The following is a 14,761-nucleotide window of genomic DNA, read 5'->3' as shown; positions in this document are numbered from 1 at the left end:
GAATGCCTCAAGCAACCGATTTACCAGAGTTGCTTGTTTATTAGCCAATATTAGGTCAAGGTTCTCCTGTGGCATGATGTTTTGCAATTTGCCTTTATAGCGTGGATCCAGGATGCTGGCCAACCAGTAGTCGTCATCGTTCATCATTTTGGCAATGCGGGGGTCCCTTTTTAGGATGTGCAAGGCATAATCTGACATGTGGGCCAATGTTCCCGGTGTCAATGATGCACTGCGAGTGCTGGTTGGAGGAGCACTTTCTGGCAAATCCACATCCCTCCAGTCACGCACAAACCCTGTACCAGACTTTGCCACGCCAACATTTTCACTTGCCCCACGAGATGCATCCTCCTCCCCTAAGTAATCATCCCCATCATCATCCTCCTCCTCCTCTTCTTCCTCCAACTCGTCCAGGAGAGGTCCCTGAGCAGACAATGGCTGAATGTCATCAAGGATTCCCTCCACCTCTTCCTCCTCGTCAACATTGGCTGCAGATGCCTGCTTCTTAAGGTGCGTCAAAGTTTGCATGAGCAGACGCATAAGTGGGATGCTCATGCTTAGGATGGCGTCGTCTGCGCTTACCAGCCGTGTGCATTCCTCAAAACACTGAAGGACTTTACAGAGGTCTTTCAGCTTCGACCACTGCGCACCTGTCAACTCCATGTCTGCTCTCAAAGTGCCTGGCCGTGTATCCTCCCACAAATGCATTATGGCCTGCCTCTGTTTGCACAGCCGCTCCACCATGTGCAGGGTGGAGTTCCACCTTGTTGCAATGTCGATAATGAGGTGGTGGTTGGGAAGGTGGAGCAATCGCTGCAGCTTCTGCATACGAACGGAGTGTACAGGCGACCGGCGGATGTGCGCGCACAGTCTTCGCACCTTCTGGAGCAGGGCTGTTAACTCCGGATAATTTTTGAGGAAGCACTGCACCACCAGGTTCAAGGTGTGAGCCAAGCAAGGTATGTGGCTGAGTTTTGAAAGGGCTATGGCTGCCACAAAATTACGGCCGTTATCACTAACTACCTTGCCTGCCTCAAGATGTACACTGCCCAGCCATGACTCAGTTTGTCGCTTCAAGTACTCGGCCAGCACCTCGGCGGTGTGTCTGTCGCCCAAACACATCATCTGCAACACAGCCTGCTGACGCTTTCCACTAGCTGCTCGATAGGGGGACACCTCGTGTGCAACAGTGGCAGCTGCAGATGGAGTGCTCGTACGACTGCGCTCTGTGGACGAGCTTTCTCTTCTGGAGGAGGAGGAGGAGGAGGAGGAGGAGGGTGGAACGCCTACAGCCAACTGTTTCCTATACCGTGGGCTAGGCAGCACTGTCCCACCACCGCTGTCCCCTGTGGACCCTGCATCCACCACATTAACCCAGTGCGCAGTGATGGACACGTAACGGCCCTGGCCATGCCGACTGGACCATGCATCAGTTGTGAGGTGCACCTTTCCACTCACTGACTGCTTGAGTGCATGGACAATGCGGTATTTCACATGATAGTGGAGGGCTGGGATGGCTTTGCGAGAGAAGAAGTAGCGACTGGGTAGGTCATAGCGTGGTACTGCATAGGCCATGAGTTCGCGGAAAGCTGCGCTTTCCACCAACCGATAGGGCATCATCTCAAACGAGATTAGTTTGGCAATGTGGGCATTCAAACCCAGTGTACGCGGATGAGAGACTGAGTACTTTCTTGACCTACTCATAGTGTCTGGGAGGGTGAGCTGGACTTGAGAGCTGCATATGGTGGAAGTAGCGGTGGACAGGGCGGACTGAGAGAGGGTTGATGATGGTGATGGAGTTGGTGTTCTTTCTGATGGCCTAGATTCAGTATTTCATTGATATAACAGTGGGATTCCCTGACTGCTGTGGCCTTGCAACGACACCTCAACATTTGCTGCTGTGCTAACCGGTGGGCTTACAGTGGGGGAAACAATGTAGCGTTGCTGACTACCTTCTTTGTGATCAGTTGCACATGTGGCACTTGAGGTTTGGTGTTGTGTCCACGCTTGCAAGTGCATGCTGGTTAAATGTCTAAGCATGCAACTGGTATTCAAATTTTTCAGATTTTTCCCTCGGCTAAAGGTCTTTGCGCACTTCTTACAGATAACCTTGGCCTGATCATGAGGATTTTGTTCAAAAAAGTGCCACACTGCACTCTTCCTACTTTGGCAGACATTTTGCGGCATAGCACACTGTGATGTTTTGACCCTCTGGACAAGCTGTCCAGCAACTCTTTTGATTTTTGGAACCTGTCTTTGGAGTGCTCCGGGCCTGCCAGATAACAGCTGTTGCGATGTTGATGTCTGCTGTGGATGCTCCTCATCTGAGCTATTGGAAGCAGCACCCTCTTCCCCCAATGGATGCCAATCTGGGTCAACAACTGGGTCATCCATTACCTCCTCTTCAATGTCATGTGCTCCTTCCTCTGTGTCACCGTGTATGGTGGTATAGTGTGCCGGAAGGGGCACCTGAGTCTCATCAGGGTCAGAATCTGGCTCTGTACACTGCGGGGACAATGTAGTGCTCTGAGTGAATGTACCAGCAGAATCATCTATCAGCGGCTGTGCATCAGTGCACTCCATGTCAGATTCATCTTGGCCTGGGTAATTCACCATTTCACTTGATAATCCAGGCATGGTATGTGAAAACAGCTCCATGGAGTAATCAGTAGTATGGCCTGCATCATCCTTCAATCTTGGTTGGGGTGAAGGACACAAGGAAAGGTGTGGTTCATGAACATGAGCCTCCAATGACAACTCAGTGCTTTTACTTTTTACAACTTCAGAAGAGGAGGCGATAGAGCTGGAGGCTGAGTCAGCAATGTAAGACAAAACTTTTTCCTGATGCTCTGGCTTTAAAAGCGGTTTACCAACTCCTAGAAAACTAAGCCTTCGAAGCCTTATGGAGCCAGACGATGACGCAGGCTCAACACCTCCTGCATTCGGTCCTATTTTGCTTTTGCCACTACCATCAGATCCACCACCAACACCATCATTACCAGCTGCCAACCCCCGCCCAATTCCACGGCCTCTTCCACCAGCCTTCCTCATTTTTGGTAGAAATGTAGACAAAATCCTGCAAACTATATAGTAATGTAAAACAAGGTACAAGGTGTCTATAGGACAGGGGAGATTTAGATTTTCTGCAGACACTTGTGGACACTGGACACTTGGATTGTGTGAGGCCCACTGAATATCACAGTGCTATGTCACAGGCTCGATGGCACAGGTGTGAAAAAAGTGACTACAGGATAAGGGAGATTTTGAATTTCTGCAGACACTTGTGGACACTGGACACTTGGATTGTGTGAGGCCCACTGAATATCACAGCGCTATGTCACAGGCTCGATGGCACAGGTGTGAAAAAAGTGGCTACAGGATAAGGGAGATTTTGAATTTCTGGGAGATTTTGAATTTCTGCAGACACTTGTGGACACTGGACACTTGGATTGTGTGAGGCCCACTGAATATCACAGCGCTATGTCACAGGCTCGATGGCACAGGTGTGAAAAAAGTGACTACAGGATAAGGGAGATTTTGAATTTCTGGGAGATTTTGAATTTCTGCAGACACTTGTGGACACTGGACACTTGGATTGTGTGAGGCCCACTGAATATCACAGCGCTATGTCACAGGCTCGATGGCACAGGTGTGAAAAAAGTGACTACAGGATAAGGGAGATTTTAAATTTCTGCAGACACTTGTGGACGCTGGACACTTGGATTGTGTGAGGCCCACTGAATATCACAGCGCTATGTCACAGGCTCGATGGCACAGGTGTGAAAAAAGTGACTACAGGATAAGGGAGATTTTGAATTTCTGCAGACACTTGTGGACACTGGACACTTTTGGATTGTGTGAGGCCCAATGAATATCAGAGCGCTATGTCACAGGCTCGATGCAGCAGGTGTGAAAAAAGTGACTACAGGATAAGGGAGATTTTGAACTTCTGCAGACACTTGTGGACACTGGACACTTTTGGATTGTGTGAGGCCCAATGAATATCAGAGCGCTATGTCACAGGCTCGATGCAGCAGGTGTGAAAAAAGTGAATACAGGATAAGGGAGATTTTGAATTTCTGCAGACACTAGACACTTTTGGATTGTGTGAGGCCCAATGAATATCAGAGCGCTATGTCACAGGCTCGATGCAGCAGGTGTGAAAAAAGTGACTACAGGATAAGGGATATTTTGAATTTCTGCAGACACTGGACACTTTTGGATTGTGTGAGGCCCACTGAATATCAGAGCGCTATGTCACAGGCTCGATGGCACAGGTGTGAAAAAAGTGAATTGTAGAATTGGGCAGAATAGGAATCTCCCTAGAGTGTAGGTCTGTAAGAACGGAACAAGTCCTCCACTTATCCTTCCACAGTGACACACAGATAGCTTCACTGTGGCTGTGATAACAGCCGTTACACGGTACTGTGTGAGGAGCGTACACCGCTGTATGGTGTGAATAAATGCACGCTCAGTACCTTAGCAGGACAAAAAAAAAAATTGGGATTGCTTTTAAAAAAGCAGTTTGCAGAGCAGTGGGGAAACAGCAATGCAGCTGTCAGGAAGCCTAAGAAGGCAGCCTAACAACCAACACCGCTGATCCACCGCAATATAGCCTCCCTTTGCACTGCACACACAGTGACTGGTGTGTTGCACAGGCAAAATCGCTAGCAGCAGAAGCAGTTTTTTTGTCTTCTTCACTGCCTAACGCTCTCCCTACAGAATCAGCAACCTCTCCCTATGCTAAGATCGGCAGAAGTAAGATGGCGGTCGGAGTGCACGCCCTTTTATAACCCCTGTGACGCCCACCAAAGCAAGCCAATCACTTGCATGCCCTTCTGAAAGATGGTGGCGACCCCTGCCTATGTCATCACGTTGCCCACAGTGTCCGTGGATCCTGATTGGCTGAAAAAGAGCGCAAAACAAACTTTTGAAACGCGACTTTGGCGCGTAAGTCGCCGACCTCGTGGCCGACCTCATCCTAGGGTCGGGTTTCGTTTCATGAAACCCGACTTTGCCAAAAGTCGGCGACTTTTGAAATTGTTCGACCCGTTTCGCTCAACTCTACACTCCAGGTCTTAAGAATTATTTTTGTCACCTAGAAAAGGCTAATGTGATATATTGATTTACAAAAGTAGTACAAAACACACACCAGGCCTGCCTTGCAAAAGTATTATTGAGTCATAGAAATGGCAATGACATGGCTGATGTGATATATTGATTTGCAAAAATACTAGAATACACACCTGGCCTGAAAAATTATGCTAGGGACCTACTAATAGCAATGAGACAACTGATGACAATTATATATTTCTCAGGCTAATGGAAAAAACACAGCGGCTTCAAGGAAAGCACTCCCATATGTGGGGGAGGGGTACAGAGTACGCAGAGCGACTTCAAGGGCAGTACTCCCACAGATGGGGGGCTACAGAGTACACACAGTGACTTCAAGGGCAGTACTCCCACAGTTAGGGAGGGGGTGCCGAGTACACACAGTGGCTTAAAGGACAGTACTTCCACAGTCAGGGGGCTTCAGAGTACACACAGTGACTACAAGGGCAGTACTCCAAAAGTTAGGTGGTGCAGAGTATACACAATGGCTTTAAGGGCAGTACCCCCAACAGGCGGGGGATACAAAGTATGCACAGCGACTTCAAGGGCAGTATTCCCACAGTTAGGGGGTACAGAGTACACACAGTGGCTTAAAGGACAGTACTCCCACAGGCAAGGGGTGCAGAGTACACACAGTGGCTTAAAGGACAGTACTCCCACGGTGGGAGAGGGGTGCAGAGGACAAACAATGGCTTCAAGGACAGTACTCCCACAGGCATGGGGGTGCAGAGTACACACAGCAGCTTCAAAGAGAGTTACTCCCACAGGTAGGGCATGCAGAGTACACACACCTTCAAGGACAGTACTCGCACAGAAGGGGGGTATGTAGTACACACAGAGGCTTCAAGGACAGTATTGCCACAGGCGGGGGGTGTAGAGTACACATAACAGCTGCTATCACAGTACTCTCTCAGATGAGTTTGCAGAGTACACACAGCAGCTTTTACCACAGAAATAGCACATATGGGTGTTGTAGAGTACACACAGCATTGTGTTTGCAGAGTGCACAGTCAGAACCTGTCTCTCACTCTAGATGTATTCTATCCCTACATAACAAGAGCAAAATGGCAGTGGCACCTGTGATCCGGCATTTATACAGGCTGGGTCACATGCTGCGTCAGCCAGTCACAGCCATGCCAATACTTGGCATGGCTGTGATGGCTCTGGATGTGCCCACAGTCTAAAAGCTTGTTGAGTGGCTGCGTTGCAGCCTTTCAACAAGCTTTATTAGACTGGCGAACACAAACAGGAGACAGGACATACAGTAAAATGTCAGTTTTTCGTGTTTGGTTCCAAACACTAGGTGTCCGGTACAAACACCAAACTTTCCGGTTCGCGTTCGCTCATCCTTACTTGAGATTGTATTTGCGAGCATCAGAGTGCGGGCTAATGTCATGTTGCATTGCCACTCTGGCTTCCCCATAATGTTCTGCATCTATGACATCTAGCAGATTATCATACATTGTACAATAGTGGCCAGCACATGAGTCATCACAGATCAGCAGTTCCCAATGCAGCACAGTTTGTACGGCAGTATTGTTTTCCATCTCCAGAGTCACAGGTAAGTCTCTGTCTCATGTTGAGTGTAAGCTGTTATGATCAGCTGGGTCTCCTCTCTCCAGGTACGGACTGGGGCTGAATTTCAGCTCTGGCATTTGAAATCACACAGGCCCATGTTGTTCCCGTCCCCAAGCACCAGATGGGATATATTACTAATATTACTCTGGATGGAGGAAAGGAAGATTTTTTACATGACCAATATTTCTAATGATACCCGTGGCCTGCTGGGGAAAGTGATGGAGTCAGCGACTTTGTGCTCCATCACAACTCTTAGAGAACACCAATTCTTTTAACAATGTAGCAGACAAGACAGCCCACGACCAGACAGGCCCTTCTGGCATTTGCCAGAATTGCCAGATGACCAGTCCGGCCCTGCCTCTCTTCTGCAGTATGTAAGAATTTATGATCCGCAGGGTCCGCTCTCTCTCTTATTGAATGTAAGCTCTTATAGTAAGATGGGTCCTCTCTCTCCTGAAGAGTCTAATCTCTTATGATTACCTGGGTTCTCTATCACTCTTCCATAGGGTGTAAGCTTTTATGGTGATCCAGTTTCGCTCTCTCTCTCTTTCTCCTATAGAGTGTAACCTCTATATGGTGAGCGGAATCCTCTCTCTCCTATGGAGTGTAAGCTCTTATGGTTAGCGGGGTTCTCTCTGTCCTATAGAGTCTAGGCTCTTATGGTGAGCGGGATCCTCTCTCTCATAGCGTGTAAGCTCTTATGGTCAGCAGGGGCCTCTTTTGCCTGTACTGTGTAGGCTCTTATAGTCAGCGGGGCTCTCTCCTTTCCCTCGCATATATTTTCCATCCAATTACAAGCTTTCCGGTATTGAAATTCATGCAAATCTGATCACCCCTCAATTAAATCTTTAAGAAAATTCAGTGAAGCCATTGAATTCAAATTTCAAAAGATCTGCTCATCTTTAGTTAGCACCAGACAACCCCTTTAATTCAACATAGTATATGATTCATCTTGTACAAAAAACACTACTAAAAGCATAAATTTTGCATAGGTAAGGAAACACATATGATTACCTTTACTTCCAACTGTAGCCGCCACCTTTTCAGCAGCAGCGCTTACACTTTTGCTGTCGGTAATATCCAGTATTATTGCTTGTAGTCTACTGGAGGTCTCTTTCTTTAGGTTCTCTGCCCCTTCATTGGTCAGACAGGCAGCCAGGACCTTCATTCCACGCTTATCTAACTGCTTTGCCAGTAGGTTTCCGAATCCAGTGTCACATCCAGTGATGAAGACGTATTTGTCGCTGAGGTTTTCCAGGATCAGACTTTGTCTATGCCATCTGTACAAGAAGATCAGGCAAAACACCACCAACAGAAGGAGCCACATGATGGGAGATGTAAATATATCCTGCAATAAAATTGGTTAATTGAATAGTTGAAGATTAGTTTTGTTCCACATATAAGTAATCAATACGTTAAAAAAGAAAAACTAAAGTATAACTCAAGTTGAAAAGTAAAAATTTACTCTTAGCCAGACTTTTTTTTTTTTTTTAAAGTTTTGGCCACTTCAATAAGAGCTGAGTTGCAGTTTATGTCAACAGTCACTACACATGGAGCCATGCTGTTCCAAGTGTCAAACTCTCCAATGACCTGATATCAAAGATAAGGTCATCATTATCACAAGAATGGGCAACCCCTTTAATTGAATTATCTAATTCTTCTGGTAACAATATCCTGGACACTCCTGGGAAAAAGGAGATCTTTGTATCCTTGAAGGAGAAAGCAGATCTAGAAGATACAAACTAATTTAAGTTGCTTGTATATTCCACTATGCTTCTGAGGGCTGAATAAATGGTGAATGTTTGGTATTTTAGATGTATAAATTCGGACCAGTATTAATCTATGGGGCAGCTCCCATCACCGTTTTTTTTTTTGCCATTGCAAGTCTATGGGTGAGAGAGAGAAAAAAAAAAAAAAAAAAAAAAAAAATCGCACACCACATGGACCATCCGTGTGACTTATGAGAAATATTCACCGGTGTTCTTTGAAAAGCCGGCAATTGAAATGCGGCTTACAGTAAAATCGTAATGACAGGTTAGAATGGAATAGATAGAATAGATATATACACATAGGATAGTTGTATATACGGCTCTGGCAAAAATTAAGAGACCACCACATTGAAGCCCTGTCATGGGCAGCCCATTCTCCAGACCTGAACCCCATTGATAACATCTGTAATGTAATCAAGAGGATGATGGCTAGTCACAAGGCATCAAACAAAGAAGAACTACTTACATTTTTGCGCCAGCAACAGTGTGAAGAGTGGTGGAGAGCATGCCAAGATGCATGAAAGCTGTGATTAAAAATCATGGTTATTCCACAAGATATTGATTTCTGAACTCTTCTTGAGTTAAAACATTAGTATTGTTGTTTCTATTTGATTATGAACTTGTTTTCTTTGCATTATTTGAGGTCTGAAAGCACAATTTTTTTTTTTTAATTTTGACTATTTCTCCTTTTCAAAAAAAACCCCAAAATGTATTGCTTGGAAGTTTGTAGACTAAAGGAAAAATTTACATTTTACTCAAAAATATACCTATAAAGAGAAAAATTAGACAAACTGAACATTTAAAAGTGGTCTCTTATTTTTTTGCCAGAGCTGTATATACAGTGCCTTGTGAAAGTATTCGGCCCCCTGGAATTTTTCAACCTTTTCCCACATATCATACTTAAAACATAAAGATACCAAATGTATATTTTTGGTGAAGAGTCAACAACAAGGGGAACACAATTGTGAAGTTGAACGAAATTTATTGTTTATTTTAAATTTTTGTGGAAAGTCAAAAACTGAAAAGTGGGGCGTGCAATATTATTGGGCCCCTTTACTTTTAATGCAGCAAACTCACTCCAGAAGTCCATTGTGGATCTCTGAATGATCCAATGTTGTCCTAAATGACTAATGACGATAAATATAATCCTCCTGGGTGTAATCAAGTCTCCGAATAAATGCACCTGCTCTGTGATAATCTCAGGGTTCTGTTTGAAGCACAGAGAGCATCATGAAGACCAAGGAACACAACAGACAGGTCCGTGATACTGTTGTGGAGAAGTTTAAAGCCAGATTTGGGTACAAAATGATTTTTAAAACTTTAAAGATCCCAAGGAGCACTGTGCAAGCGATCATATTGAAATGGAAGGAGTATCATACCACTGCAACTCTACCAAGACCCGGCCGTCCCTCTAAACTTTCATCTCAAACAAGGAGAAGACTGATCAGAGATGCAGCCAAGAGGCCCATGATCACTCTGGATGAACTGCAGAGATCTACAGCTGAGGTGGGACAGTCTGTCCATAGGACAACAATCAGTTGTACACTGCACAAATCTGGCCTTTATGGAAGAGTGGCAAGAAGAAAACCATTTCTCAAAGATATCCATAAAAAGTGTCATTTAGGCTGTGTGCACACGATGCGTTTTGTTAAGCGTTTCCGCAGCGTTTGAGCCGGCTCAGACGCTGCGGAAACGCTTAAAAGATGCATCAAATTAATTAGCATGCGTTTTTGGCTTTTTGTGCCAATGCATGCGTTTTTAACCGCTCAGGAATCGCTTAGTGGCTAAAAACGCAGCATGCTCATTAATTTCCGCATTGCTGAGCGTTTTTAGCCATCCCCAATGATCCCAGAAATCGTGTGTCAAAAAACGCGTCAAAAATCGCACAAAAAAAAGACGCGTGATTTCTGGGAAGGGGATCCTTTTCCTGAGCGTTTAAAAACGCTAGCGTGGGCACATAGCCTTAATGTTTGCCACAAGCCACCTGGGAGACACACCAAACATGTGGAAGAAGGTGCTCTGGTCAGATGAAACTAAAATCGAACTTTTTGGCAACAATGCCAAACGATATGTTTGGCGTAAAGGCAACACAGCTCACCACCCTGAACACACCATCCCCACTGTCAAACATGGTGGTGGCAGCATCATGGTTTGGGCCTGCTTTTCTTCAGCAGGGACTATGATGTAAATTACAGACGCCTCTCATCTTTTTAAGTGGTGGAACTTGCACTATTGCTGACTGACTAAATACTTTTTTGCCCCACTATATATATATATATATATATATATATATATACACACACACACGTATATGCAGCATGTATATATATATATATATATATATATATATATATATATATACACACACACACACTGATGATGAGCGAGCATCGAGCATTTCCAGGATTATTTGGTGGACCTCAGGTCTCCGTCCTGCAATTTTGGCGCTCTTTGGAGGGTTTACAGTGTTCGTCTGCCACGCACTGTAATCAGGCCTATAAGAGACCTGCCGCCGTCCTGATCGTCACAGTCACATCCTGAATCAGAAAGTGGAGAGAGAGCTGCTGCTGAGATAGGGACAGATTTGTGCTTTTATTAGTTAGGCCGGAGTCACACTAGCGATAAAATCGGACGAATGCAATGCGATAAAAAAAAAAAATCGCATTGCATTCGTCCCAATATTATTCAATGGTGCTGCTCCCATCATGCGTTTTTTTATCGGATCCGTTCCTCGGACCGAGACAATCGCAGCATGCTGCGATTGTCACCAATTTTCGGATCGGATTCACCAATGCAAGTCTATCGCATTGAAAACGCACCACACGTGTGACTTGCGATTAAATCGCAAGTCTTCTCCTGGTCAACAGGAAATAGCAGGAGGCATGGCCAGGAAGCTTTGGGATGCAAATTTCTCTTGCAGCAAAAAAAAAAAAAAAAAACCAGGAAGAACACCTCCACGGAGTCCTCCATCATGTCCACGCCAGTCAATGTGGAAATGCTGATAGTTCTGGTCCAGGAGAGGCCAGAACTATGGGACCAGAGAGAACCCCACTCTGCTGACCGCACACGCAGGGAGGCAGTGTGGAGAAGAATCTGTGCCCAGATGTTTACTGGATATGCGGCAAGACCTCGGGAGGAGCGGGAGCAAATTAGTAAGTGAAATAATGTGTACACATAATCAAATCCCCAAATCTAATCTGCTCAATGTAAGTCCCAATATGTGTCATCATTGCTCACATATCTGGACATAATTTCTACGCCATTTTTATTGTGTGCATATTTACAACATCTAAATTACAACTCCCTGACTGGTGGCACCATGACGAATTTGGCTTACAAAAATTTGAAATATTTAGCTAATTGTTCTGCCACCAAATGCAGTGCTCTCCTTGTTTTTTTGCCCGTATCTTAGCCACTATATACCTTTTTTTTTAAGCTCAAAACATCATAGATGTTCGCATTATTACCACAGGTTTTTCTAAATTTTGTTAGCAATTCTGTTGGTTAGAAGGTAATTTGTAGTAGGCCTCAACCTTTTCCTTATTTTTTGTATTGGTGTGGAGCCAACAGGAATATAAATCATATCATTTTTAAAATGTGTGCCTAAGCATAGGTAAACCCTTGATACCATAGCCATATGTGTGGTGTAACAAAATCCTGTGTTTTTGTTCACATTGATGTGACAATGCGTTGGCGCAGCTGCAGGGACACATATAGGAGGGAGAGACAGCTGAGGTCCCGTACTGGAGCGGCCGGAACCACAAAGAGAAAATACCTCTACTTCGACCGCCTACATTTCCTTGCTCCTGTGATGGATCTAAGACCGTAAGTGCATGGTTTAATGTAGTACTTTGGATATTCTGTATGCAAAATTTAATTTGTTATTTTTTCCATTGTAGCACCGAGTCAAACCTCACAGAGAGGGAGACGGGTTCCGACTCTGAGGTGGTGATTGATCCTGAGTCGGATGTTGCTGCAGGGTCTGGCCCATCTGCAGGACTTCCCAGAGCCAACCCACCACCACCAAGATCACCACCACCAGAATCTGTTAGCCAGGCAGCACAGCATGATGACCGGGGCAACAGTAGCAGCCCCACCATGCCACTGGATCACTCTCCTCCGCCTTCGACCCTACCACGACGAGGCAGGCGCAGGAGAGAAGGAGCACCTTTGGGAACAAGAATGCAGGTGGACCGAGGTGTATTGGACTACTTGTCCACAGCTGCTCATGATGATGGGGAGGAGGCTTATGGGCGCAGTCTGGCACAGTATTTGAGGGTAATTCCCCGTGGGTACAGGCTGCGTACGAGAGGGGCTCTCCAAATCGTTTTGGATGTCAGCACACCACCCAATAATCCCCACAGTGTGTTTCAGTTTCTTGAAAGGTGGCAGCTGTCAGATGAGAATCAAATTGATAGGCTGGTTGGACTTGATGTGACAAGTCAACCATCCTTGGAACCTGTTCCTCCTCCTCCTCCACGGGTGCCAACATCTCCGCCTCAGCCTGCACACATCCCCAATGTGGCTCCACAGGTCCAATATATGGGCCAGGGCGCACATGCCCAATATGGCCACTTTAACGTACCCAATGTTGGTGGGTGGCCACAACATGGTTATGCTAGACATGGACATATTGGGGGATATGGGCAATTAGGGCAGCCCTACCAGGACTACCCACACCAATATCAAAATTACCCCTACCCAAACCCACAAATTGATCCTGGCAGGATGCAACAGATGGCACAGCCAGCTGCCAGCGCACAGGGGGACAGAGAGGTGGCCCAGCAACCAAGGTCAAATGTCCAAACAGGCCCCCCACCTTCACCACCCCCAACCTACCATGACTTGTAGGTTTTCATTTTTCCCTTGATGTAATGTTTTGTGTTTTGTACATGATGTTTAATTTTTGGTTTGGACTGTTAAATACTAATGTGCTGATAACATTAGGCCACATGCCATTACTATGGTAATTTGGTATGGCAATAACAAAAAAAAACAAGTAATAAACTTGTTAACATTCACAACGTGTGTCCATTCATGTTCGTACATGTTCTGTAATGTGTTAGATAGATATAGTAACAAGTACTGGTTAAAAAAAAACAAAAAAAAAGGCCAAGGAAACAATCTTTATGAGAACACAACACAACCAAAGCACTACATAGATAAGGCATCATCTTGCCAGGGAGTAGCACCCTGAGGTGTTAGAAAATAAGTTGTAAACACATCACGTACTTTGAGTCCAGAAATTGGACGACGGGGTGGGTTTACATGTGTCCTAGGCCTAGGCACATTAGCAGACTCCACTTCAGCATCATCATGTGAGGGGCAGTCATGAATTCTTGTGAAGTTATGTAGGACAACACAGGCTTTAATAACTTAATTGACATTAGCTTCACTCAGCTGAATTGCGGACTGTAGGACCCTCCATTTGGCCGTAAGAATACCAAAGGCACACTCCACCAGTCGCCGAGCACGTGATAGGCAAAAGTTAAATATTCTACGCCGGTGGTCAAGCGTTCGTCGTGGATATGGCCTCATGACATGTCTGCTCAATTGAAACGCCTCATCTGCTACAATAACATAAGGTACCGGTTCCAGATTTGAGTTGGGAAGCTGACATGGTGGTGGTGGTAGGTCAAGCTCATTATTACGCAGCCGCCGACCCATAATGGAAGAATTGAAGACTCTGGAGTCTCCAGTTCTTCCATAGGCCCCAATATCTAAAATTATAAACCTGTAGTGAGTGTCAACCAAAGCCAACAATACTACAGAAAAATATTGTTTATAATTATAGAATTGGGACCCTGAGTTCGGCGGCTTACGCACACGGATGTGCTTCCCATCTAGGGCTCCAATACATTGTGGAAACTGGCACGTGTCCTCAAATCCACGGGAGATACGTAACCAGTCAGGCATTTTGGGCTCCGGCATGAACACATGATGGAGTCTGGTCCAGATTTCGGAGCATGTAGACCAATGCCAGAGATTGTGGATTTCCCAATTAAAAATTCTAAATGCAGACCAGCATATGAAAGGCCAGTTGAAAGAAAGCTAAAAAAAACTAAGAAAAAAAACATGAGTACACAGCCCAACAAACAACAGATACAGTTTCAGACACATTTAAAGTCGAGGAATTCTAAAGTAGGCATGATGAACATTACATTACAGGCCATGGCTTGGTTCCGTAAGCCACAAGCATATAAATGGTTTTGGGAAATGTGGTGGAAATAATTTAAGATAATACGGCAATAAGAAATAAGGTTCAAGGTCTGTTAAATAAATATGCTGCTTCACACATCATCAAC

General features: G+C 45.3%; 1 protein-coding gene across 7 annotated transcripts in view; it reads right to left on the bottom strand.

Moving 5' to 3' along the window:
- Positions 1-14,761, bottom strand: part of LOC141091343 (17-beta-hydroxysteroid dehydrogenase type 6-like) — a 265,988-nt gene that overhangs the window by 151,886 nt on the left and 99,341 nt on the right. For all 7 annotated transcript variants that reach the window (XM_073576880.1, XM_073576881.1, XM_073576883.1 and 4 more), the window contains one exon: positions 7,702-8,035. In XM_073576880.1, coding sequence (XP_073432981.1) covers positions 7,702-8,014 — 313 coding nt within the window. In that variant the 5' untranslated portion in view covers positions 8,015-8,035. The remainder of the gene's footprint in view (positions 1-7,701; positions 8,036-14,761) is intronic.

This window comes from Dendrobates tinctorius, unplaced genomic scaffold (assembly GCF_039654945.1).
Source record: "Dendrobates tinctorius isolate UK_male_01 unplaced genomic scaffold, ASM3965494v1 ptg000051l, whole genome shotgun sequence".
Classification (NCBI taxonomy): Eukaryota; Metazoa; Chordata; class Amphibia; order Anura; family Dendrobatidae; genus Dendrobates; species Dendrobates tinctorius.
The sequence above is the reverse complement of the archived record's forward strand: the minus strand, read 5'-3'. Positions and strand labels throughout refer to the sequence as shown.